Source organism: Neopelma chrysocephalum, unplaced genomic scaffold, assembly GCF_003984885.1.
Source record: "Neopelma chrysocephalum unplaced genomic scaffold, ASM398488v2 Primary Assembly neopelma1_44, whole genome shotgun sequence".
NCBI lineage: Eukaryota > Metazoa > Chordata > Aves > Passeriformes > Pipridae > Neopelma > Neopelma chrysocephalum.
In genome coordinates this window covers 10,171,372-10,197,824 of record NW_020897703.1, presented here as the reverse complement: position 1 = coordinate 10,197,824, position 26,453 = coordinate 10,171,372, and the positions used below count along the sequence as shown (strand labels likewise).

The 26,453-nt window shown below is 45.4% G+C and overlaps 1 protein-coding gene across 2 annotated transcripts; it reads right to left on the bottom strand.

The window, feature by feature from the left end:
* Positions 1-422: 422 nt before the first annotated feature.
* Positions 423-2,845, bottom strand: NEUROD1 (neuronal differentiation 1). Of its 2 annotated transcripts, XM_027678420.1 has the most exons (2): positions 2,724-2,845; positions 423-1,609 (listed from the first exon to the last, which is right to left on the bottom strand). In XM_027678420.1, the coding sequence occupies exon 2, from the start codon at positions 1,598-1,600 to the stop codon at positions 512-514; it is 1,089 nt and encodes a 362-aa protein (XP_027534221.1). In that variant the 5' UTR covers positions 1,601-1,609; positions 2,724-2,845; the 3' UTR covers positions 423-511. The 2 variants fall into 2 exon arrangements, with proteins under 2 accessions (XP_027534221.1, XP_027534220.1); XM_027678419.1 differs by lacking the exon at positions 2,724-2,845 and having other exon boundaries at positions 423-1,615.
* Positions 2,846-26,453: the final 23,608 nt, after the last annotated feature.

Below are 26,453 nucleotides of genomic sequence, written 5' to 3'. Positions count from 1 at the left end.
TCTCTAAGCACTTTTCTGCTGGTTTAAATTAGTTAAATCATTTTGTATAAATTAGATATAATTCTACCTTTCCAATATGTATAAAAATTGATGAAGCTGCATGGTTTAAAATAGGAAATTCACGTTATAAAAAGTCATTAAAAATTCTGTACAAAATCACAACAAAATAATTCAGCATGGGAAAGGTAACAAGTAGTAAAACGTTGGTTGAAAAATATAGATTTCATATATATTTTGTAATTGGCCCATCGCTAGTTTAAAAATTGCATAGATCCTAATTATTGCTTGTGATTTTGTTATCCCGATCAGGTAAGTGACGCGATCCCAATGCCCCTACCCCAATTTACAGCGTCGCTCGGAGGAGCGGAAGCAAAGACAGCGGGTGAGCGGGGGGGGGGACGCGGCGGCCCCGGAGGCGGCGGCGGGACCCGCCGGGCTGCCCCCTGTAAACAAGGCGGTGTCGGGCGGCAGGGCTCGGCGCTCCCCCTGCCCTCGCTCGGCGCGGGGAGGCTCAGTCGTGGAAGATGGCGTTGAGCTGGGCGCTGAGGACGCGCTCGTGGTGCGGGTGGCCCTCGTAGGGCGCCAGCCCGTCCACCGGGATCTCGCAGCGGGAGGCGGCGGGCGGGAAGATGGCGGCGTGGGCGGGCGCGGCGGCCAGCGCGGCGGCGGCGGCGGGGTAGTGCATGGAGAAGGCGTAGCTCTTGTCGAAGTCGGCGGCCGGCTCGTGCTTGAAGGAGAAGTTGCCGTTCACGCTGAGGGGCGGGCTGAGCGGCCCGTCGAAGGCGGGGCTGGCGCCCTCCGCCAGCCCGCTCTCGAAGAAGGGCTCCAGCGCGGCGCCGTAGGCGTGCGGCGGCTTGAGGTGGAAGAGGTGGGAGCTGTCCATGGTGCCGTAGGGCGGGCTGGGCAGGCCCGGAGACTGGTACGGGTAGGGATGCGCCGGGAAGGGCGCTCCCGCCGCCGCCGCCGCCGCCACGTGCGGCGGAACCTCCTGGCTCTGCTCGGGGAGGAAAGTCCGCGGGTTGAGCTGCAGGCAGCCGGCCACCAGGTTGGTGGTGGGCTGCGACAGGCCCTTGCAGAGGGTCTGCACGAAGGAGACCAGGTCCGGGCTCTTGCCCGAGCGCAGGATCTCAGAGAGTGCCCAGATGTAGTTCTTGGCCAGGCGCAGGGTCTCGATCTTGGAGAGCTTCTGCGTCTTGGAGTAGCAGGGCACCACCTTGCGCAGGTTGTCCAGCGCCGCGTTCAGCCCGTGCATGCGGTTGCGCTCCCGGGCGTTGGCCTTCATGCGCCGCAGTTTGAACCGCTCCATGCGTGCCTTGGTCATCTTCTTCTTCTTGGGGCCCCGCCTCTTGGGCTTCTGGTCGTCGTCTTCCTCCTCCTCTTCCTCCTCCTCCTCTTCATCCAAGTCGTCCTCCTCGTCCTCCTCCTCACCGTTCCGCAGCGAGTCCTCCTCAGCCTCGGCGTGTAGACCCTCCAGGTCCTCCTCCTTCTTGTCCACCTCGTGCTCCTCGTCCTGGGAGCTGAGGCACTCGTCCGTCCAGCTCGGGGGGCCCTGCGGCTGGGGCTCGCCCATCAGCCCGCTCTCGCTGTACGACTTGGTCATGGTGAGCCTCTGCATCGCGGAGGAGACAGAAAAGAGACGTGTCAGCGCCCAGAGCAGTGCCTGTGGCCCCGACCGGTCGCCCGCGGGGAGAATCCTCCCGCACCCACCGCCCCGCTCCCCCCACCCCCTCCCGAGGGAAGTTTAGACTCCCCACCGTGCCAGGGCAAACTTTTAATTGTCTCTGCGGTCCTGCCTTATAATTAAGTTCACATATGTTCAAATGCCATTATGTAACTCGCCGATATTAGCGGGGAATATAAGCAGATTATGCGTGAGGGAGGCAGCTCGAGCGGCACGACGCGAGTGGACCAAGCGTAGATTGGGTTGGTTTGTTTTGTTTTGGAAAAAAAGTCAAACACTCTTACGGAATAGGGCAGGAAGAAAGGCGGACACACGCACACACACCCGCAGGGACGGATGGCCACCCGTGACGCTTGTCCCCGCCGCTCTCCGCGGCTCCCCCCTGCCGCCTTCTTGCGCGGGGCTTGTGCCACCCCAGCGGGCGCCGAGCACCTGCTGTCCGGTCCCGCCTTCGGCCACAGAACTGTCGCTGGGTTCCTGCGGCCCCCGCCCGTGGTAACAGGTGCGAGACTGGCCCCAGTTTCCCGTCTCCGTCGTCCCCTCCGTTGCAGACGGGCATCGTCCCCGCCTTTCCACGGGGACATTTCATGTGGGATTGTGACCGTTCCCCGATAGCATCGAGCACACCGTGAAGAAACAATGCCGCCCGCCCGCCGAGACGCAAACCTGCGGTGGGACCGTGGTGACCGCGCTCGGAGGAGGAAAGGGAGCTGGAAGTTCGGAGGCAGCATAGGTGGAAGCACATTAACACATGTAATATGCCTCTGTGTAAATGCACGCACACATACATATTTATATGTGTGTACGGACGCACATACACATTTACCCATATATATGTATACACTTATGTATGTGTGCGTGAATGGATGGATACAGGTGTGCCCGCACACACCGGCAGCAACAATCGCAAGCGACAATAAAAAACCGAAGCCGTTCCGGCAGAGGCAAATCCCGTCCGACCCGACCTCGCAGGGCCGTCTCCCACCCCGGCAGTCGCCGCCAACCCCTTTCTCGCGGGGGCGAAAACCCGGTTTCCCGTTACCTCCGTTGCTCAGCCTCTCCTTCGCGGTGACGGTCTCATAACCCCGGCACAGCTCTCCGTGCGAGGGCACCGCGCGCGTGTGGTGTTTTTTTTTCCCCGAGGTTGCGCAGCGCCGGACTCCCCCCGTTATATAGCGGGGCCGAGGATGCGCGGCGGGGGGCCGGCACCGGGACCCGGGTACCGCGGCGGCCGCCGCCGCCCCGCCCCGCGCCCCGCCCCGCCCGGTGGCACGCGCCATATGGCCGCCCACGTCAGGCGGCGGCGGCGGCGGCGCCCCCCCCACGTGACGCCCCTGATTTGTATGCGGGCCCGCGCCCGCCCGCGGAGCCGCCACGCCCCCGGTGACCCGCCGGGCCGCGCCATCTGTCACCGCGCGGGACCCGCCGGCGATACCGGGGTGGCACCGCACCGCTCCGCACCGCACCGCACCCGCCACCCAGGGGCCGCCGGCCCGCGGAGCCGCATTGTTCCTATTGTTCTGGGTCCCCGCCGCCCGCCCTCAGCATCTCCTAACGGGCGCCTCTGAGACTCCCTGTCCCAGTCTTTGCCGCTCCCTTGCCGCCACAGACCCCCAGTTAACCCCCGTCCCCGGATTTCTCCGGTGATGGGGAAAACGGACGTCCCGTGACTGCTGTGCCCACCCGCGGACCAAGCTCCGGTTTGCTTTTCCCGGCTTTTCGATGGGAATGCGCCCGTTAACGGGAAGTTCGGAAGAAAGACGCCAAGAGTGGTGGCTTTAAAGTCTTTAAACGCCTCGGCGGAGTTTGCAAACGCTGAACAAATCTTAGAGATGCACTTTAAGGGGGGAGATAGCCCCCTCTCACGATAGCTGTGCTACCGGCGCGCGTTATCTGGATATTTAATCAATAAAAATAAAATAATTTTCGCCTCTTGAGGCTTTAAATGAGAAACAAATAATTCCACCCCGAGGAGATGGTTTCGGAAGATATTTTTCCAGGTCGGGTTATTTTTAAAATGTTTCTCTCCTGTTGGTGACCTACATAGCCCAGGGCTGGCGGGGCGGCAGGAGGGGACTCCGGGGAAGTAATCAAATACAGAGGGCAACCGGCTGCGTTTTGTTATTTCCAAGCTGGCCGGTTCTCCGTGGGAAAGGAGGGCCAGCAGAATGGAGTGTATCGCCGGGTCGGGAGAGCTGGGCTGGAGCGGGGTGCCCTCGAGTCACCGGCGGCTGCGGCCCTTCCCTAAAGCACGGCGGGGAGGGAAGAGCCGTCCCACCGAAGGGCAGTCCCTGCTCGTAGCGAGCCTTCTCTGACCATGGAGGGGTCCCGGGGTCAGGATCCGGGGGGATGCCTGTGCCCGGGGCGGCTGGCCCGGGCCTCCCGCCGGGCCGGCTGCTCCCTCGAGAACGCGACCCCGTTAACGGGGAGAGGCTGGGGTACAAACAGGTTTGGAGGGCGCGGGAGAGGGATGGGTCTGGTCCATCCCTGGCTCGGCTGCTGGAAAATGTCACCCGTCTTTAAATGGTACTGGCTGGGAATACACCCGGGATTGTGGGGTGCTGGGGAAACACTAGGCAAAAGTACCGGGAGGAGGGCACTGGCAGAAAGCTGGATCTCGGGGAGCGGTGAGAGCTTTGGGATGCTCGTGTGCTTTTGCGTATGACCAACGGAGTCATCTTCCCTGGGAGCAAAATAAAATCAACACGTTGTCGATAGACAGATGAGTAGAGAGACAAATAAAGAGGCAGGCAGGAGGACAGAGGGGCTTAATTCCGCCGAGCCCGGCGCGGGGGGCTCGTTTCGGCCCGGTGACACGCGTGGCCGTGGAGGAGCCAGGCCGAGAGGAACAAGGCACTGTTGTGCTGCCCGTCGGGGCACAGGACGGGCGCCGCGCTCCGGGTGCGCCGGGGCTCTCTGTCGCTCCGTCGCTTCGGCACTGCTTTTCTTACCGATCTCCCAAGCTCTGCCTTCCCTGTTCGGGCCGTCCCTTGCCTGGCTCAATGGCTCCGGTTTCCCACCTCCCCTGTCTCTCCTCTTCCCCCAGCCGTTTGATTTTATCGCTCCAAGCGTGTCTTTTTTTTTTTTTCTCCCTGACCTACAGACTCCTCCTTCTCCATCTGGCCTCTAATTCGGCTTCTGCTTATTCTTCCTTCCGAATCCTTTGATTTTCTTTTCCGTTTTCTTTCCTTTTTTTTTTTTAAATTTTCCCTTTTGCATTTCTATTTTCTTTTCCCCTTTTTTTCCCTTTCCTTTTCTTTTTCTTTCCTTTTTCTTCTCTTTTTCCTTTCTTTCCTCCCTCCCTGTCTCCCTCCCCTCTTCTTCTCCCCCTTCCCCCTCCTCCCGCGGCGCGGCACGCGAACCGCACGCGTCCCAACAAAGCTCGGGCCGGCCCGGCCGCCTCCGCTCTTGCTTCAGCTGCTGCCTCCCGGTCCCGGCAGGAGGAGATCCCGGGGCCGGCTGGGGCCCGGTGTGGCGGGAGGTGGCAGCGAGCGCGGCCCCTCCGCGGGATGCCGCCGGGGCTGAGCCCCGTCCCGGCCGGGCGGGAGGGAGGTTTTTTTGGGGGGTAAGCAGCGCAAGGTGGAAACACCTTACAGTTGTCCGGGGCGCGAAATCCACTCACGATGAAATCTCTTGGGTTTGCGGCATTATCTTAATTAAGATAATTGATTCATATTGCACCTGCGAGAATGCGGGGAAAGGATGCCTCCCCAAATAGCTTAGAGCTATTGGAGAGAGGAAGCCGCGCTTATAATTGAGCGAGTGATTTACTGCCCGTGTAGCCTCGGCTGTTCGGGCTCTCTCCTTTCGCTATCATGTTTCCCGCTCCCTCCTTCCCCAGAGGCACCCACACAAACCCCGAAGGTTATCCTGAATAAAAAAAAGAGAAGGGAAAACGTCCCTGCCTGCCGTCCCTGTCCCTCTGTCCCACCCCACTGCATCGCACTGTGGGGCCGAAGGCGCCGTCGGCGCGGGCTTCGGGCTCGGGAAGGACCGACTTGGATTTGCCGGCGGTTTTCCCCCGCTCGCCCATTTCCAAACGCTGCGGTGAGAGAATAGGACGAGAGGAGAGGGCAGCCCCACTGCCAGGATCACTCCGAGCTGTGACCAGCCTGCTCCAGCTGCCGTGGCTCAGGAATCGCCGGGAAAACAAAGCTTTGAAGTGCCGCTCCGGTACCGGTTCCGTGCCGGGTGCGTTTGCATCGCACTTCGTAGCGTCCCTCTAGGACACAATGTACAGCTGGGCTCGAAATTGGTACGACTGATTAAGGTGCCTTTTCTGCTCTTTCCCCCCTTAAAACTCAGTGTATTAATTTTATTGAGCCTTCCCCGTTAGGTAAATGCTGTTGTTGTTTTAATTCTATAAATGTAAATTTCTATTTAGTTAATGGAAAATACATCACCACCAAGGTTTAATTATCAGCCTTTAAAATTACTCTTTTAGTCAAGTGCGCACAATTATGAAATCACAATAGATTTAAAATATAATTCAAATTGATTAAAAAAAAACCCCAAATCAGAGAAGTACGTACCATTAAAGCAAATGTCCAAATTGTATTGGTAGGCCTGCTACCGCCTAAGCTACAGTTTAAACAGCGTCAGCAGTCTTTGCTATCAGTGTCAAACCACCTCTGTTATTAGGAAAAAGGATTCTTATCAGAAGGGATTTAGATGCTGTTATAACTGCAAAATCTAATTATTTTTGATCCAGGCATTTACCCCCAGAGTCCTACCTTGTTTAAATAAAGTGTTTTCTTTCCTCTTGAACAAATGCATTTCCATTTGAATTAAATATTGATAATTTGACCTTTTAGTTCCTTTAACTAATCAAAAGGAAAAAAAATTCCAAATGTAGATCCTAGTGCCTTGCCCTAGTGGGTCTTTCCGCTTGAATAGACACTGAGATTAAATGAGTCAAACTTCCTTTTTCATTGCACTCTCTTTGCACTAATTGCTTATGCAAAAATGCAGATTTGTATTAATTAGTAACTCCACTGATTAGTTCGGTGGTATTTTCACGTAATAAATCATGCTGCAGACACGATTTTTGGCACATCCCCAGTAGTGGCTCAGGATGCAATAAGTTTTCCATATTAAATAAAATCTTAGCCTAAATCTACCTTTTCGTTGCAGGTACACTGTGTACCACCTGCTGTACGCACCTGCTACGGGAAATTACCTTCTGTCCCTGGCAAGCCTCTTTCCTTGATAATGCACTCCTCTTCACAGGGTGTAGACTTTAAAATGGGACACATGAATCACAGAATCAAAGAAGGAAAGAAATCTGATGTTATTTTTAACCCTTTAAAATGAATAATGCTCATTTTTAAGGAGATGAAAGATACATATATGGATGTAAGATATATCAATGTAGATTTCTTTCTTTTCTTTCCCATGCCCAGCCATGTTATCTCCTTTTACAACAGTGTTCACTGCATGCTCAAATTATCACACACAAACCCTTTTTTTTTTGTACATTTCTTACTTTTTCCTTGAGCTGCGGACGCTGAATTCCTACAAACATGACACTTGTTAACTGGAGTTCATATCTTAGTCAAATACAGAGGCCTCAGCAAGACTCCATTGCATCCGCAGTGGTTTCTACATAGTACCAAAAACATCCCCGCTTGCTTGTATTGTGAAACCACTATAAAAATCTCTCCAGAGCACACACAGGCTGATGTAGAGCCTCCAGTAGCTGAGATCTACGTCTGATAAACCTTTCCCAAGTCTTTCCAAAATCATCCTAGATATTACTTTTCTCCTGGTTTCCCAGGGACAGAGTTGTCTATACTTCACACCGTTTCCTCAAGCAAGGCAGCATAATGCATGGGTATGATTTCTGCCACAACAAATAATGTCAACTAGCACAGTACTTGTAAAAGAGAATAATAGGCTCCAAAGGAATGTAAAAGATGATGACATTGGTGTCATTTCCTCATAGGTGGCACTTCCAAGGGCAGATCCTGACAAAACCTTTGCCTGTCTTGTGCTAAGACTCTCCCTCACATAAGCAGGACCATTGCCACAAACACACTTTCAGGATCTAGCCTTTGGCCTCAGTCTAAGCAGTGCAATGGGGTGGAAGAGCAGCAAACACAGGTGCCAGGAGATTATCCAAAGCTTTGCTGAGATTAAAATCTTGTCTCAATATGAGTTATTGCATATTCTCTAAATAGAAATCTCCTTAGTGGTGGCTTTAAAAGATCTGCTTTTGTTTTCCTCTTAGAGAAAAAAAAGATTGAACCCCAGGCTATGCACATAACAACTTATGCATTTGTTCTCTGTGGCCATCCAATCTGAACATTTTGCCAACATTTTGCAGTTCCTAGAAAAGGTACTGCTTCTGTTAGTGTTCCTTTATTGAAGAGAGAAAGTAAAGTCAAAATACTCTTAACAGAGTTACGGAAAAAATGATCCTGATTAATTTGAGAACATGCTTACTTGTTTTAGCAATATCCCAAGAACAAAACAAGAAAGGTTATATCAATGATCCACAGGGATGGAAAAACAGATTCAAATAATCATTAAATCTTATTACATAATGCGGCTTTGTTTCTACCTCTTGGAGTGAGTTCACACCTGGGTCTGTGCTTTAAGTACTCCACAGTGAGCTGGGCGTGATGGAGAATCATTTTCCCATCAGGGTACAGCATAACTTCTACAGCTGTAGAACAGAACTAGTCAGCTGAAACTCTTGCTAAGCATTTTAAGTGTATATGGGGATATTCTTAATAATACACATCACCACATTTTAGGTGATTGCCTTCCTCTACCATTCCTGTCACCACTCCCATTTACCTGCATGATTGCCACTGGTAGTTCACAATATTGTGCCAAATGCCTAAGAGTGTGTGTTGTCACATGGGACTGCTTTTCAGAGATGCTCCTGGGATATTAACTATCCCAACTATAAGTGCGCTTATCCTAACACTCTACTGACATGCAGTGCTCTTTCTCTGTGTCTCAAGGAGGTGTCTCAACCTCTAATCCACAAAGGACATCAGATAACACACCTTGTTTGCTCTCTTTCAATGCAAAGATGCACAAAAGAGATGACATCTTGTCATCCAAAAAGCATCTTTGTTCTTATATCAGTTCCTGCGGAGTGTGATTTGATTGCCCTCCATCAAATTGGGGCAATCTTAACGTTCATCTAAATGAGTTATGAACATATCAAGGCCCTAGGACTGAGTCCAGGCACAACATAGACATAAAAAGCTTGCAATCACATTCCAAGGACTCTCAAAAGCAAGTGTTCATTAGAACAAAAAATATGTCTGAAACCCAAAATATTTTATTGTAAGCTGTTGTGCAAAATTAACTTTCTGTGATTTTTCAGTAGAGAAGATGCAAGGTCCAAGCTCTTGAGGCTTGCAAGCCTTGTTGAGGTGCTCAGTGTAGAACTGATGTCCGTAGCACTCAGTAATTGTGGGAGAAGGTGGGACAAGCTGGAAAAAAGCAGTAAATGAGGAATGATCACTGTAGCCTGCCAGGTGCCCTTTGGAGAAAGGCTAGCATTAGTAGAGTTAGGGCATGAGCAGCCAGTGATGAAATAGTTAAGAATGTTTTGGCTGGAGTAATCTTGCAGGTGGACATTCTGAATGCTGAGCTTTAGCACAAAGCTAGAGAGAATTCTGAGGTGCTGGGGCTGAATGTGCCATGATGCACACACACTTCTCTCACATGCCCAGGTAGACCTCTCATATTAATTTATGATGACCCTTGCCAGGAAAACATTGCTCTTTGCTAGTCATTGTCTGAGCCCTAAGTATGTCTTGAAAACCTGTAGCTCTCTCATCTGGTTTAGTCCTTCTGTCAGAATTTTTTTCTCGGTGCAGAACCTTTGCTTGGTTTATGCAGATTCCCAAGAGAGGAGGAACATGCTTGTAAATCACTGTTTTCTCTACTACTGAGCTCCAGTTACATGCCACCATAATAATGTAAATATTTACTCATTTTGTCCCTCTTCACCCTCATAAGAGGATAAGAGCATCTGGCCCTTTGTTAGTAGTCCATTGTCAGTTTGCAAGAACATCCACTTGTTTATGTTCACTTGTACAAGAACACATAAATAACCCTCCTCTCTCCTGCTTTGCAGAGTGTAGTCATCGTTTAAAGGAGGTGTTAAACCTATCCTCCCGGTGAGAATGGAGAATTCTCACCTGATCACTCTTCAGGTGGCTTGAAGAGCTGTATTTGATAATATGGAACATGAAACCATGGAGAAGAAATCTACAAATCTTGCATTTCTGTATATTCATCCTAGCACTTCATGCTGTGGTATTTGGCAGAATCTTTTTGGCAACACAGAAAACTTTAAAACCAATGACAGGGCAAGGGAGAATGAGACTTAGCATCTTCTAAAATTCACTGTAAGTGTTGGTGGAAACAGAAAGATGGAGTATTATGTTAAGCTGTATTTTTTAAAGATCCATTTCAAATTATCATCTGTAGTTCTTTTGTATCCATGTCATCTCTTGGTAGACTGATGCTCTGTAAAACTATCAATAAATAGAATGAATACACATGCTTTCCAAAATTAGAGATTATAATTGTCCAGAATTCAAAAGGAACTGTCAGCTGGTTGTTTAGTTTTTCTTGTGTTTGTTTGTTTGTTTGTTTAACTACAGGGTCAAGGTTCACAATAGCAAAAGTGTCTACCTCTTATACATTTGTATTTCTATATTAATTTATTATTGAAAAGGATAAAATAGAGACATAATTACAAACCCTTGGCAATTTCATTTGATGTCTCAAGGGTAATTTATAGTCCCTTTCTTCTACTATAGTTCCACAAGTAGTTATAAGTTTCTCGGATCACCTTGATTTCAAATTTTCTGTTGAAATTTTGGGGCAGCTCATTCAATAGCTGATGTGAACAAATGTGCGTAAGAGCTGTGAACTGGAAGCAGCAGTGGTGCAGAGTCAGTCTGGCCGCCAGTTGGCAGCACTGTTGTATTTTCACCCTTTGATTAAGGACTTTGTTCTGAGAAAATGAGCCCGAGTGTGACAATGTAGGCTCATGCTACATTGGTAGATCAAGCACTTGAGGGCTCAGTAAAACTAGCGTGATTACTTGCACATCACCTAGGTCACAAGTCTGTGGAGCTAGAAGCAGGGCATTATCTCACCATGTGCAGTTAGAGAAATGTAACAGCTTGCTGCTGTTCGAGGCGGGAGGGTTCACTCCCTCTGCCTAGTTTTCTTTCTCTCTTCCCTTTGCTCTCGTCTGTATAATCTGTTCCATCCCCTGAATCGGATCTGGTATCTGGAAGACTCAGTTTAGAAAACTCCTTGTCACTGAACTGGTTATATTGGCTCAGAGAAGACCTGACAAACACCTTCACACATGCAGGGTAAGGGGCAGAAATGTGCAGCCAGGAGCAAAATAAAGACAGGGAGAGAGGGGAAAAGGGAATGGGAGGAGACCCTTGCTTTTTTGCTGCAATGTCGTTCTCCATTGACACATCATGACTGGTGGAACTGCACCTTTTTCACCTCCTTGCTGAACCATCCAGGATGGACCTGCTGAAAACATCCTTAGCAGGCTAGATGAACCTTTGATCTGGTTCAGTACGGGATCACTGTTTTATTATGTTTACATTACCTTGTCTTTCTCCTCATTTTTAACTTTGTAGAAGTCACAGAAGGGAAGTCCTTCCTATCCTAGTTTGGATCCCTGAACCACTGAACAACACTGAAAATGTCTTCAGTGAGGCTGAAATCTCCCTGGATGGCTTAAGCCCACTGCACTGCCCATCTGCAACGTTTCCTTCTCACTCCAAATTCACCCACATGAGTCACCTGTGCTTGTTCCGTCTGGAAAATAGACACACAGGCCTGCTTAGAGCTACATTTTCAGTTTGAAGAGATGACAACTTTTGTTTATCTGGCCATTATAATTGTTTTAGTCAGAAACTAGCAAACTCCATGGGAAAGAAAATATCCAGTAAGATACTGATGTTCTTTAAGATCAGGTTGAAGGGGGTTATGTAAAAGGATCCACAATGATATTTGGGAAGAAACACGTGAGAGTCTGTATCAGACTCAGAGAAGATGGCATTCAGAATCTGTTGCTAGTGATACAGGACTTCATGCATCAACCATCAGAAGCTTGCTTCTAACAACCTTAATATTAACATTTATTTGATCACAAAATGCAGTTTTTTCTATGAATCCTTCCTACAAAAAGAAGAAAACCACTTTTCTAAATGCCTGGAATTTTTAAGTAAACCTTATGTTAAAGACAATGAACTTAAGCAAGGTTTTGTTTTATTTTGTTTCTAGTTAACCGCAAGAGAACATACCTGCATTTCTTTGCATTGATGCAAATTAGAGATAATATTCTTGACCATTATGTGAGATAGTTTACAAGAGACTGAAAATAAGCCTTTTGTGAAATATAAACACTAGAATATAAAATGAAGCAAAAAAAAAATTGATCAAATATTTTGCTTCACACAGGCAGTAGAAAAGAAATGGAACACCTGCACAGAAGTACAGTTGGGTGTATTACTGCCTTGGTGGAGAGATGGATGGGAATTGAGGGCAGTGCTGTGCAGATGAGTGGGAGGAGTGGGGGAGGCAATGAAACAAAGTAACTTAATGCCATTTCTGTGCTCATTTGCCTCCTGCATTCCCAATCAACTTTTGAAATAAATTAGAGAAAATGAAGAATGTCTTCAACTCATACCAGCTGCCAGTTTACTTGCACAATTAAAATGTGCAGAGGTACCACTGTGTCCCACAACCTGCAGTGGCCCTGGAAGCTCACAGAAGTCATTGGTGCCTCCTCAATAGTTCCCTCTGTTTGTCATCCAGGACAGGATGCACAGGAGCAGGATTCTGTCTATGGAAGCTCAGTTCTGCTCGGGCTTTGCAATAATATCTGAGCACAAGATTCTCTTTCTCTCCACCTCCATTCTCTATTCAGCTCAGCACATATATAATTGAAGATGTCCCAGACGGGTTGCTGTAAAGTCAGCAATAAAGTGATGATAATGACCTTCTTCTCCTTTGCAAAAATTGTCTGCTTTCTCTCACAGGGAAGATGGGCATGTCCTTTTATTGTGTACTCAATACAGCAAATATTTATTAGATGGTGGAAAATATTTATTAGATGGTGAAAATAAGAAAGCTAACTCCCTTCAAACAATATATTTTCACATTTACATTTATCTGAAAAAAAATCTTTCTCACATATTCTAGACATGAAGTAGAAATGTTCTCTGTGCTCCATTTATTTGCATAGAAGTAAATTCATATATATACGTGTGTATGTATTGAAGGATAACAAGGCATAGTACAAATTATACAAGTCATATGCAGAAAAAAAAATCTGCCACTAGATTGTGTTGTTCCCTTTTATAAGTTGCCAGAAATAAATATTTATATTGACATTTCACCTCAACTCTACATAAACTTCAGAGCCATAGTCTTCCTGACGATCGTGCCTACCAGAAGATGGTACTGAAGAATCTGTCCTACAGATAGACCCTGGAAAGAAGAAAACTCAGATTCAAAACCGGCTCTGAGTTTGTGAATACAAAATAATTCAAAAGGTACCTCTCCTGGGTAGTATTTGCTTTTAGGAAGGATTTAAGACTTTTTTTTTCATTTTGTTCTCAAGTATGATGAAGAAGAGGCTAAAAGTCAACCAAACATCGTACCTTGTGAATGCCATCCAAGTTTGCCTAGTCAAGCATGTTGCTGTTTTCTCAAGTAAGTCCTTTTATCAAACTACAACACTGATGAGCTTTCAAATACAAGACCTTGAGAGCAAAAAGGGTTTTGCTCATGTAATTATTATTTATACTTGCTATTTTCTGACTGGACAATCAAGTCATTTTGAATAGAGCCATAATTCTGACTGAAAAAAGGCAATTCTGTGACTTCATGTGGAAACACAATTTTTAAATTTTAGTAAAAAATACAAAGGATTTTCTAGTGACATGAACATTTTCACCTTTTAAAGACTTATCTGGTAAATACTAAAGATTTCTTTGGCTTATTGAAGAATTTCAGTAAAAACACATTCCCAACTTAAAATGCAAAACAGTGATTTCAGACGTATTCCTACTATTGAATGACAGCTGAATGGGTGTAAGTCCTTCAGACTCAGTATCAGAGACATATGAAAAGAAATTAACCATATACAATATTTTGGTAGAAAAGGCTAGTTACTTAAGAAAATGTAAAGATTACAAGATGGAAACTGGTTCATATCTCTTTCTCTACAATAGCTGTAGCTTCTCATGAAGATTGATGAAAATGTCTTCAACTTGATCTAAATGGCACTTATGCCTCAGGGTTCACTTCATGTCTTTTGATGCGTCCCTGATCAGGCTTTGTTTTGGGAGGTGTGATGGTATAGGACCATTAACCGTTACCAGTAAGTGCTAATGTTAATTACATTAAGCAAAATCCTCCAGTTGGTCCATCTGTTACTCATTTTTTATATGCAACCTATTGTTGTTCGGGGTTTCACTGCACTCCAGGAAGATATCTTCTAGTTTTCTTCTAGTTTTATTTAAAAGATGTTAATTTATGTATGCCTCATTGAAACACCTTTATACATTTTTAATTTTGCTTTCGTTTTCAAGAGATTTTTTAAAGATCATTTTTGCATGTGGTTTTAGTGTTGGGTTTGTGTGGTTTTAGTTATGGTGTTGCTCCTGAATGTTTAGCTCAGTAAGTGACTTCAGCATCTTGTATTTCTTACAGTGACCCTCTTGAAAATAATCAATCTCAATTTACTTTTGGATGAATTTGGGCTATTTTCCTCACATTTGAATATCAGTTTGTGTCTTTGTTATGCAAACTGTATTTGTTTCCATTTTCCTTGCTAAATTTCCCCTTCTTTTTCAGATAATTATAAACTGAAAATGGTATTTTCTGTATTATTCATCTTCTGCTTTACTTCTGGTCGGAGCTGAGCGCTGCCACTGGCTGAAGCGGCACGGACAGGGACAGGTTGCTGATCTATAGTTATCAGCCCGTAGCTCTTCGCACACCGCAGCTAATTACTATAAAGTCGTAAACCGACATAAAGCAGTCAGATTAGGATTTAGATAATTGCAGTGTGTTCAGACCCGGGCTCCTGGCTGTTGCTGCCGCCCCCCGGGAGCGATCCTGGCTGGCGGGCGCGGAGCTGGGGATGGGCGGGCGCGCAGCTCCATCTCCTGGGCAGGGGGGGACCCGCCGCCCCGGGGGGAAACGTCGTTCCCCTCTGCCTTCGGGTATCTCAGCCTTCCTTGGCAGCCAGCTGTCTGTGTCGCGGCTGGAGAACATTACGGAAAATCCGAATAACTGGGTTTGGGACGGTTTTCAACCTGGAAATTTGAGCACGGAGAGCATTGGGAAAGTCAGATTTGGGACAGATGCTTCTTTTCCTCCTGCGTTTAGCAACTTTCTCAGAGTTAAGGAGGAAACTGACCCTGAAAGCCATTTTATTTGTAAAATTTGAAGTTTCATAAATCAAAAGGAGGGGTTGAGGTTAAGGTTAAGTTTAGGATCTGGGGAAAGAAGTGTTGCAGAAGCAGGTTTTCTACTGGATTTACAATGCCATGGGATTGGTACAGACATATGTGAATGCCTTGTTAAACTTGGAGCAGCCATAGACGTTTAGGCTCTTGTAGGCTGCCAGTTACCTCTCAGTTGAGGGTTTGGAAAAGATATTTTGGAGGCATCTTACCAGCTGTATGTAAGGTAAGACTGCCTGAGGTAAGGGGAAAGTAGGTCTGGAGACATTTAGTGGTTTTGTTCAAAGTACCTGAGCAACAGGGTAGTTCAGGTCAAATAAATACCACGCTGAAGAGAGGAGAAGCTAATGTGATATTCTTAATTTTGGGCTAGCTTAAACAACAGTTTATTTTATCTGTTTAAGGGCTCACGTTTGGTTACAGAGTAGAAAGCAGTGCTATGCATTTCAATGTCCACACTGGGCTAGTACTGATAGGTGTGAATCCCTTATACTTAATGAATTTCTGGGGTTTGGTAAGGGCTAATGTTAAGGTTTGAAAACTTGCAGAAGCAGGTTAAGATTTGCAGGTTATTTCAGACTTTCAGCAGGTTATTAGATGAAGCCTGTTGCAGTTAGCTTGGATTTAAAGAGCTTCATTTTTTTTTGGCAGCAGGTGGTGCTTGGTCTACATGATCATCTAGTAGCCATTAGCCATCGAGTGGCTTGTTATGACATAGCACTCGGTAGCGAGTGTTACTCACTGCCCGTTTTTCACTGAGGGCTTTCAGCAGAACAAGTGATGTGATTATAGACGTTTGCCATGGTATGATAATTTCTGCAAATCACCAGGAAAACTGGGATTTATTGAAGCAGAGAATGTGTATGTGGTTGCATTTTAAGCAAATCATAGTCAGGCTGATTATGATCAAGAATATCAGAAATAAAAGGAGAGAGGATTCTTCCCCCAGCCTCATGCAGCCAGAAAGCTGGGTGACGCATCCATACCTGAACCTGCCTCTGAAAAATGGGAAGGGGAATCCACATCCAGAAAGCACACAAAGATCAGCCGGTGATTTCTGGGCTCCTGTGGACATCCATTAGGTGCACACCCCAAGGAAAGTGCTGAGTGCAGTGGTTTCCAGCTTATCTTGCCTGGCCACAGCATTCTGAGATGGGGCTTTGTCCTCAGTGCTCTCCTTTCCATGGCCATGAGCTCTCCTACGATAACCTTTTCAGACTTGCACATGTGACTTGGGAGCCTAAATCCCATTTCCTAAGGTGACATAGTTAATCAGAAGGACAAGGATGTGATGCTATGGCAGCTAGAGCATCCCCAGCCCAGCATGGACTGGGAAGCCATGGTAACATGGCACTCCCCCTTCTCCTAGCTCTGCCAAGGAAGAGTTGCTCTGCAGGGGAGTGCACAGTGCTCGCACTGGCAGGAACAGCAGAGTGTGGCTGCAGCCAGGCAAGACAAATTAGGAAATGAAAATCAAAAAAAATAGATAGTGTTTTACTGTCAAAATGAGCCATGGAAATAGATGGGTTATGAGAGTTTCTTTGTTTTACCTGGAAGTGCCTTGTCTCTCAATTCCTGCTGAAGATCAATCAGAAAAGCCAGCCTGAAGGAGTAGAAGGATACTTCTTTGGTTTGTCCAGGTGGCATATAAAGGCACCTTAGATAAATGCTTAACAGTAACAGACTGAGAATCTCACATTGCTTGGAAACCAAAAAAGCCATCAATCATATTTTTTTCTTACTATACCCTGAAAAATAAAGGTGTTGGTGTCATAGATATGAAGTCCCTGACAGTTGCTGACAAGGCAGAAGCACGTACCTAGCTCCGTTGGAGCCACTGGCCATGCTGTCTCTTCTGATCCAGAGCACTGCGGGAACATTCCAATGTGTCAGCACGTGGCCAGAGGATATGATTCTCGAGATGCAGGTGCCATTGAGTTTTCTCGTACAAGAAAGGAGCTCTATTTAGAAGGCTCTGACATGCCTACAATGACATAACACACTTAGAAAATAAAAAGGTTTTCTCTGAAGTAGGATCCATTGGTGGTTGCTGCATGCTATGCCCGTCCCTGTTACGTGAAGCAAATCCCCAACCATGCTGAAAGCAGTGACTCCTGCACACATCGCAGCCTAAGACAGCAGCTGAGTAGTTGAGTGTGTGCTTATGCATATGTAGGTAATGAATATGAACCCATTCAAAATGTTGAGAAGTTTTAAATATAAATCTCTATTTGAATTATTTCCTTATTAATTTGAAATATATTTTGTTTTTTGAAAATACTAGTATTACCTTGACACAGCATAATGTATCTAGACACTTGGAAGAAGGCTTACAGGTTTCAGTCATTGACACAGATATTAAAAATTTTTTAAAATTAAACTGTTTTCATTTAGATGCCAACAAATTTTGTTTGTTTGTTTGTTTGTTTTTAATATTTGCTCTCGCAATTCCTGCAGAAATCGGACATTTTCCCGATATGTGGTGTTTTCAATGCTGACACTTGGTGGTGCTGCAGGTAGCAGGTTCATATTTTTCTGCTGCTGTTTCTCTGCTGTGACTGGTTTGCTCCTATCCTTCATTTGCAGATACTGCTTGGGCCGTTGAAGTCCCTGAGAAAAAAACATTATTCACATTCCCGAGGGACTATGACCCATCTTTCAGCAGTTCTAAAGTTAATAATACAAACTGGAATAACAACATCAGCAACACAACTGCCTTTATGGTGAAGTTTCCTTTCAAAAGGCATAAGCATTGTTCTAGTGAAACAGTGCAAAACCAGGCAAAGTCCAGTAATTATAAATGTCAACATAAAGGGGAAGCTTCAGAAAGGATCTTGAAAGATCATGGAGTCCATCGTCTTCATGCAGGAACAAGGATAGCTGGAGGTCTGCCCAACCTTTTCTTGAATATTAGTGTAGGTTTTATGGGAATAGCTCAAATGCTTTTATATGTTTTACATGCACCTCTCCCACATGGATCCTTGCCTAAGTAAAGACAGAGGCGAGGCATGTAGTGTTTGGGCGTTTCAATCTGAGAGACCAGAAATAGCTGTGTGTGCCAGTGGACAGTGGAACAGAGATTTTGGCTTGTTCCAGCATTTCTGTGGGGCTCATCTGTAAGTTCACAGGTGCCAGAGGAACTGTGGGAAGCAAGAGGAGCTTCATGGATGTCCTGCTTCATTGCTTTGCTCTGAGACTCTCCAGGTTTTCCTCCTGACATCCCAGAAGTTTGTCATGCTCACTCTTGGGCTTTCCCCCTCAAGAGTCCTTGGCATTAAGGAAGACATTGCAGGTGATCCTGGCATGATCATCACGCAGCAAGGTTTTGCTGTTGGGAAGGAGGTGCATTCCTGTGTGGGAGGTGGGCAGTGCTGTGATGAGAAGCTGTCTCTCTGTTCCCCCTCCCACTGGCTCTGCCCTCCACCTTCACAAGGCACCAGCCTCTGTTTCAGGCAAGAAATAACCTGTAGGGACAAGTGATCTTAATTATTAGGACAAGGATTACTTGTTTAAGTGCAGAATCCTAGTATTAATACAGGAAATAATCAAGATATGTTGTTGTAATTAAATTGAATCTGTTCTTTCCTCCCTAAAGATTTCACTTTAAATCTAATTTATTATTTGGTTGGTTAATTAGCGTTAAAGACTCAAAGAAATGGCGGTTCACACATGATATGCATGACCTAGAGCATCACTGCTGTTACAGGCTTCCTGGGAAGTGGTCATGTTACAGGCTCCAAAAAACAACGCTATAGCTGACAAAATGCGGTGAACATACACATGTAAGCAAAAAGGTTAAGAAGTACAATAAATGTGCTCCTGCTAAGGAGGAACAGCAGAGGAACTAAGCTGATGTGGAAAAATTGTCTCCTTAGGCAGGAAAATATGTTCTTACTTGGTGGTACTGTGTGGTGAAAGCCTCAAAACATATGGTAAGATCAATTTCGGTTTTGGACACATGTTTTAATGCTTTTTAACTCACGAGCTTCATATTTCATAGCTAAAAGTGAGCTGCTTGTCACATTCTGCTGCTTCACAGAGGCTGATTTTATATGTGTGGACTTTGGAGTTGGGGCAGATGGAGGGAATTATGTGTCAGCAGGAAAAAAATTGCCAGATTGTGAAGGGGAGAAATTAGAACATATACCACTTACTCAAGCTTTTAAAAAATAAAAAAAAAAAAAAGAAAAAATAAAAGGCTGAAAGTTCCCTTTATTATTTGAACAGAAGAATTTTTTTTGCCAAAAGAAAAACATTTGTTTCTTTGTTTTCTTGATTTATTTTTTTCTTGCACCTATAATTCCCTCTTTCTGTTAATATCTAAAGATTGGATATGGTTTCTAAGAGAAGAATTTTTTTTTAACCTTTGCCTGAGGAATTAAGTTTGTTTTCCTTTGCACCCTGAGGTCTCTCCTTTTTACCAAAGGTTTATATTACATGTGATTTTCCCCTGGAAATTATAGAGCAACGCTGCCTCTTCTGGGAAGTGACAGAGTAAAACCTAGTCTGTCTGACATATTGAAATGGTTTTGCTAAACTCTTTTTCAGAATTGTGTCCTGTTTTATTTTAAATCAGCTTTAAAGCCAACATCAAACATTGCTTGAGCTCTTTTATTTCAGTCCACAATGTACCTAGTAAGCTGTAAGTCATTAGTTTACAGATGCATATTTACAGATGCACTTGTATATCCTGTTACTCCTGCTGAAACTCCCTTACCATGTCATGGGAAAACTCTAGGAGGATTCAACCACTATTCTCTAAGAACGTGTTTCCAGAATTAATTCCAATACTTTTCTCAGGAAGAAGCGCTTTATTTTTTTTTTGTGAATGTATTTTCTACTTTTATTCACAGAGATATATATACCTCTTAAGCACAGGTACACAGGCATTTCTTTCTTGTTTTCAGGAGTGTCTCATTTAGTCTTGTCAGAAGATTTGACATAGACAGTCTCTGTTCTCAGGGTGGTTTTCATCTCCCAGAGATGGATGCAAGCTGAACTTTGCAAAGGAAACCGAAGCCACAAATCTCATGAAGAAAAGCAAGCAATAGTTCTTTGTACACCACATACCCTGTGCATGCCTATCTTATCCCAAATCAAGCAACTCAGCAGACAATAAAAGCGGATGTTGCCAGGATCTTGCTCAGCAAGAGCCCTGAGATGGCCAAGGTGCTTCTGCATTTTCCTGGTGCTGTTACTCCAGAGAGAGCTTGCACCTCCACCTGGGTTTGGATGCAGACAGATTGTGTGTTTATCTTGTTTTGTATACATTACTACTCATATCACTAAATTAATTATTACAAATACTTGGGGGAAAGTAAAGATTGCATGCTTTTAAACTTGAGAAGGTGAAAACTATATTAAGAATCGAACTTTATTAGAAAACAAAGATTTTAGATAGCAAAACCAAAATCATTCAATCTACTTTGAATGAGACCTCTACATCAAAAGGTATGATTAATCCTAAATGAAGAAAAACTTGCCTTAAACTGCCATTTAGTAATTACTGATTATAAAATATATACACTCAAGATTTAAATAAAGATGAACAAGAGAAGGACTTCAGATTGAACCTAACCTAAATATTGTAGATACAAATAGTTTCAGCATTATTATGGTGCAAGTCTTTCTTCAGAATTACAAGAAAACAGGTGTTAGTACCAAATAGCTCACAAAGCAGAAACCAACAGTGAAGAACTAAATCTTCTTCCAGGACAGATGATCTAATATATAGACTGTATATAGGAGACAGTGGGAATTGGATAATCCCATTCAGAGCCAAAATGAACACTCCCTGAGGAAGCTTTGCTGGCTGGCAGATGATAGATGTAGTGGCATGATCCTCCCAGGAAGAACAGTTATATCCAAGCCCTCTTTTCCAGAGCTCCTGCATGCCTGGGCACTGTAGCCCAAAACTTGCACCTACATCTCTCTAGGTTGTGATGCCCTGCCCAAGCACAGCATTTACAATTCCACTCCATTCCAAGCTTTCCATGAAAGATGTAAAACAATGCTGTAGGAGGCACTGTGCCTAGATGGAAATATAAGAAACATCTTCTGTTGCCAGAGCAGCTCTGGCAGCTGCTGACTGCAGCAGGAGTAGCTGCCAGGCGTTCCCACACTGACCCTCGCTGTCATTGAAGTTCTAGCCTCTTACTCCAGCTAAAGGAATAGCTATGGCACATAAGGTCTTTTTTTCATGTTGCTGGTGGTGGGTTTTTCGGTTTATTTTTTTCTTAAAGTTAATTTCTGGCCTGGCCCCATGATTTATACAAACGGTGCTCAACAACCTCAGTGCATATCAGTGCACTGATTTTAATAAATTATTCCACATAAATACATATAAATTTGGTGTTAAAATGTTCTGGTCCTCACGACTTCACTCTTATTGCTTCATACAGAATACAATGCTCCTAACCAGGGCTGGAAATAAAGCAGTTGACTGAAGCATGTACGGCTCAGATTACGATGCTGGCCTCCTCCAGACTGTGGCAAGCCAGATGGGAATCTCTGCAGTGGATATTCTATTAACTGCAGCACCATTATTTTTCCCATTTCACCTTTTTTAAAAACCTTCTTCTGTTGCCTTATCTGTATACCTATAACTTAAAACCTTACTTCCTGAGGGAGCTGACACTACAGTTTCAGTGAGTGGCATCCTGGGAGTCAGAGAGCATAGTTGGAGTGCTGCTGATCAACAATCAGGAGTTTTCAACAGAAAACTTTCATTTGAAAGAAGTTTTGATTATTTTAGCTTTAGATCTCATTTCCAGGCTGCCCAAGTGCACAAAGGGACTGTGGCCAAATATTTTCTTTGTGCTTTGTGCTCTGGCTGAACCTTGTAAAGAAGCTATAACCCTCAAAGTAAACGTTTTGGGGTGTGAACCTTTCTCTCCAGTTAAGCAGCCCGGTGATTGGGCTGGTGCAGACCTGCTGCTCCAATGTAAGGGTGCCTAATCCCATCCCTCAGCTTGTACTGGCTGCCCACCACCCACCACGGTGCCTTTGTGAAAGGTTGCTCTCCAGGGAGAAGAGAGCCTGGCAACAGCCTCCTCTCCTGCAGGAGGTGCATGCCTGCTCTGCTTTAAAACTGCACACTGTGAGAATAGATGCTAGCTTGTTGGTTTTTCTCCCCTAAAAATTTAGTTTATTACAGCTTAAAAATAAGTGGTTCAGCCTTTTGTCAGTGCTGTGCTTGAAGCATATATTTCCCAAAGCAAAATGAGACAATAGTGAGCCATGACTGAGGGAACAGCACATGAGAAGAAAATACACTTTGATCAAAGTGTCCTTAGGGTGTAGGGGCACCCAGGCTATTCTATATAGGGGATTACTTGGGTCTCAGAAGCACTTTGTGCACCACCTTGGGGTCACCTTCCATGTGGGCCAACACCTGGGCCACCATGGGGAAATTGCAACTGGTGCTGGCCCATACACTTCTCCTCACCACAGCTGTCCCATTCTCTCCCAGAAAACACACCTGGGGCACAGTTTAGCTTTCTCCTCCAGGAGCCAGGCTGACAAAGCTGCCAGATCCCCTGTGACAGTGGCAGGCAGCCAGGCACCAGTGCATGGCATTGCCTCCCCCATGCTGAATGGAAGGAAGAGGTGGTGTGTGGGTAACACCCAGTGCTGCCAGCATAGAAGGGCTGTGGCAACCAGCACACCCTGTTTCAGGAAGCTCAGTGATCAGGAGGCTACTCTCAGCAACTCTCATGGGAATGAATAGGCAGCCCTTGCTTTTGCTGATCCCCCTTGAGTGGCGATATCCATGGCAATGGGTGTTGGATGAATCCCAGGCCCAGGACTGCTTTGGGGGCTTATACGCTGTGTGTCTGACCTCAGCTCCTGTGGCTGTTCACCTGTGATCTTAGTCTGCCCTTTCCACTGCCTCATGCAGCTGTGGAAAACAGAAGTCTTTTCTCCTGAGAACTGTGGTCTTCTGTCATCCAAAAATACTCATCTCGCCATACATCACTTGTGCCACTGTTTCTGATGCCCTTCTAGAGAGGCTTTTCTTGCCCAACCCCTGCTTCTGCTTGATCTTCTTAGCCGGAGGGACTTGCTGAAAAAAGGGCAGTTCCATGAGCACTTTCCTATGGACTTGCTTGTATTCATTTGTGTCTGCTGAGCTGCAAGCCCTGTTTAAAACAATTTTCCATGATCAGGGAATTCAGAACATCCCTCTCCAGAATGGCCTCTGAGTGGAGCAAGGGGTGGGCTCTCACTCCACCACATCTCTTGTTGAGGTCATTAATAAGCCTCTCCTCTTTCCTGTGAAATGTGTGGGAATTTAATTTTCTGCCTTCTCGTCAAGATGGAGCAGAAATAAGTCAGAGGCTAAAGAGTAGCTTGGGAAGGAGAGGAACAAGGTGATGGTGAGCACAGATCCCAGTTTCCTTAGGAAACCAGCCCAGAAACAGGGTAAGGTATATATAGAAAGAGGCTTACAGTTTTATCTCCTTCATGATAAAGCAGTGCCATGGAAAGTAGCTGGGTACAGGGAAAGTGGCTTTTCAGGACGTTAAGTTTCCTGCAGTGTCCAAGTGGGGACAATGTGTTTTTTAGCTGGGTAAAAAGGCCATTTCAAAAGGCCTTTCCTCCCCTCCAAAGCCTCACAGCCCCTCCTGTGTTTCTGAGATTACATCTGGAAGGAAACAAAAGATGCAAACACCAGACCCAATGTGCTAACTGAAAAAGATATTTTTTCAGTCAAGCAGATGGTGAATAGAAACCTGCCATAGAAACCAGCTTACGCAACTCTTCCCAGCCCATGTGTGCCTGGTAAATATAAGCTGCCAGATAGAACAGTGAGACAGAGCTGGGCACAACAGCTCATGCTCTTCAAACAGTAGCACCAAGGTGCACACAGTAATTCAAAATGAATTTGTGAAAGATACATAAAAGTAGAAACACTGTGATTTAATCTGAATGCTGTTTCAAGACCGTGCGGTTATGATTTCTGTTCATTTGTATGGCCCACCATACCCTACAAATCACCAGCAGCAATACAAACAAGCCCTCTGTAGAAGTGCAAGTCAGCCAGAGGTAACAGTGGGGTGGCTGTTGGAATCTGCACAGGCTGTGGTGCTGCTGGAGGCACAGAAAGTCAGAGCAATCTTGCCACAACTTGGCTCTGCTCCTGGGTGGAGGGAAAAGATGTAAAAGAAAAGATGAGGAGGCAAAGCTGTGGGGAAGAAGACGACGACAGTGAAGCTGCAGAGAGCATGAGCAAATGACCACTGTGAAGATGGGGCTGCCCAGAGCCAGGTGCTTGCAATGCTGTGCAGGGAACAATCCCCAAAAACACCTTTGGAGCATACTGATCCCAGGTGGACATCAGATGGCACTGAAACCCAAGGCACTCACACAATCACCATGGCTTGTCCTGACTCCTGCCAGCAGCATGGTCAGGAGATAAGTGGGGATGAGGGCAGCTGAAGGAGTAGAGGCAGCTAAGAGATTTGTTCATCTTGTATGTTATGACATGTTAGAAGTTAATTATGTGGATTAAATGTCTACCACGAGGACCTGAGTTGTAAGACAGGATTTAATGTTGGATGGCAGACAACTTCAGTTAGGATATTCAGTGCATTACATTAGCCACTGTCTATTTATTCAGGTCTGACCTAAAGATTGTGAGTATTTCAAAGGTTAAACGCTGTTCAAAACAGCCTGGTTTAGCTCACCTGGATCAGCATCCTAAATTATTATGGGTAGGAAAAATATACAAAGTTTGAATTTGTTACATTGAAGTTTGAAGTGTTAAGAGGGTATTTTCTATTGCTGGGATAACAGGATTCAATCTGGCAAAGACTGGCATTTCAGCTTTATATACTGTGAGCAAACCTACTGATTTTACTGCTGGTTTTCTAACTTTCACCTTTTTTTCCCTAGATTTAAAAACTTTTATTTAAAACAGTCACTTGAGCATCTCACATGGGTTGCACATACTGTCAGGAGCTCACCCGTGTGTGCATCTTTCCTTACAGAATCATATTTTTGATTGACTTTCATACAGCAGAAGCTCCCAGAGGAACTCGTTGAACCATATGGGTCCTATCTTTTGACATAACAATTATTGCCTGATAATAGCACAATAGCAATAGCAGCATGTTTGGGAATCAACAGTGAAATACTAATGAATGTTAATGCATTGTTTTAATTTACTACATTTGTTTTGTTGATGTACTTATTAACCTTCAGGTCTGTGGTTAATAAGGCATTCTATTTTAAGGTATTATTATCTGGGGGAAGAAGAGAAAAACAATACTGATGAAGTTAGACAATTTGTTCTTTGTTTCATTCACATTTTGGTTGGTAATTGACAGCAGATTTAACCACTGACCCATAGACTGAAGGGACATTGATGTTATTTTAATAGCATAGTGACAGAGGGATGGTTTTAAAAGGAGACAACATAGCTTATTTTAGCAAGGACATTACGGCCATGAAATGCCACACATTGTACGAGGCAGCCCAGGACTACATTGGTCACACAAGCTGCACACTGTGGAGAAAAGCTGATGGCCACGATGTCCTGAGTGGAGGATGAAAGCCAACAGCAAGCAGAGCACAAGGCTGTTCTATAGTGTACAAACACAGTGGGACAAGGTTTCTTCCTCCATACTTTAAATTACTCCCTCCCCATCCTTCTACTGTTTCACTGTCATTCTTTCTGGCTGCCATACTGATGTGTGCCCATTGGTATGCACTCAGCTTGCTTCAAGCCATTTAACTGACCAGGATTTGGGGGTTCTCAAGAGAGGATAGAGGGATTTTGCTGGGAAAAAGAATAACCTTAAGGATCCTTTCTCTCATTCCCCTTTCTAGAAATCTTTTCCACTCTGGATGAGATTTATGGATGTATCTAAGGGATATATTTCAGACTACGAATTTCACTGACAAGTACTGAGATTCATGGTTCTAAACATTCTATCCTGTTTGAAAGTTTTCCTCTAGTGGCTTTTATTGGTACAGAAAGCAGCATCCCTCATCTACATCAGCAAGGAAAACTGGAAGATGAAGCCTGGAAGTGCAATTTTCTAAGGTCAAACAGTGTATACCTGTCAGAGCCCTTGCTCCCCCTTAACAACCTTGATCAGTCCCATCTGCAACCCCACACACCTGCTTGGTGCCCTATTTAAGCACAGCCAGGAACCACTGCTCCCTTCTTAGGTGATGCTATAGAGTGCTGCTCTTCAGCTCTGATGGTTTTCTGTTTTTGCACTGAACATGACCTTCCCCAGAAGAAAAGTTAAACCTCTCCAATGCTTTGGAAAGAAAAT

Bases quoted from the DNA above. Each gene is read 5' to 3' on its own strand.
- NEUROD1 (XM_027678419.1), bottom strand. From the start codon at position 1,615: ATGCAGAGGCTCACCATGACCAAGTCGTACAGCGAGAGCGGGCTGATG.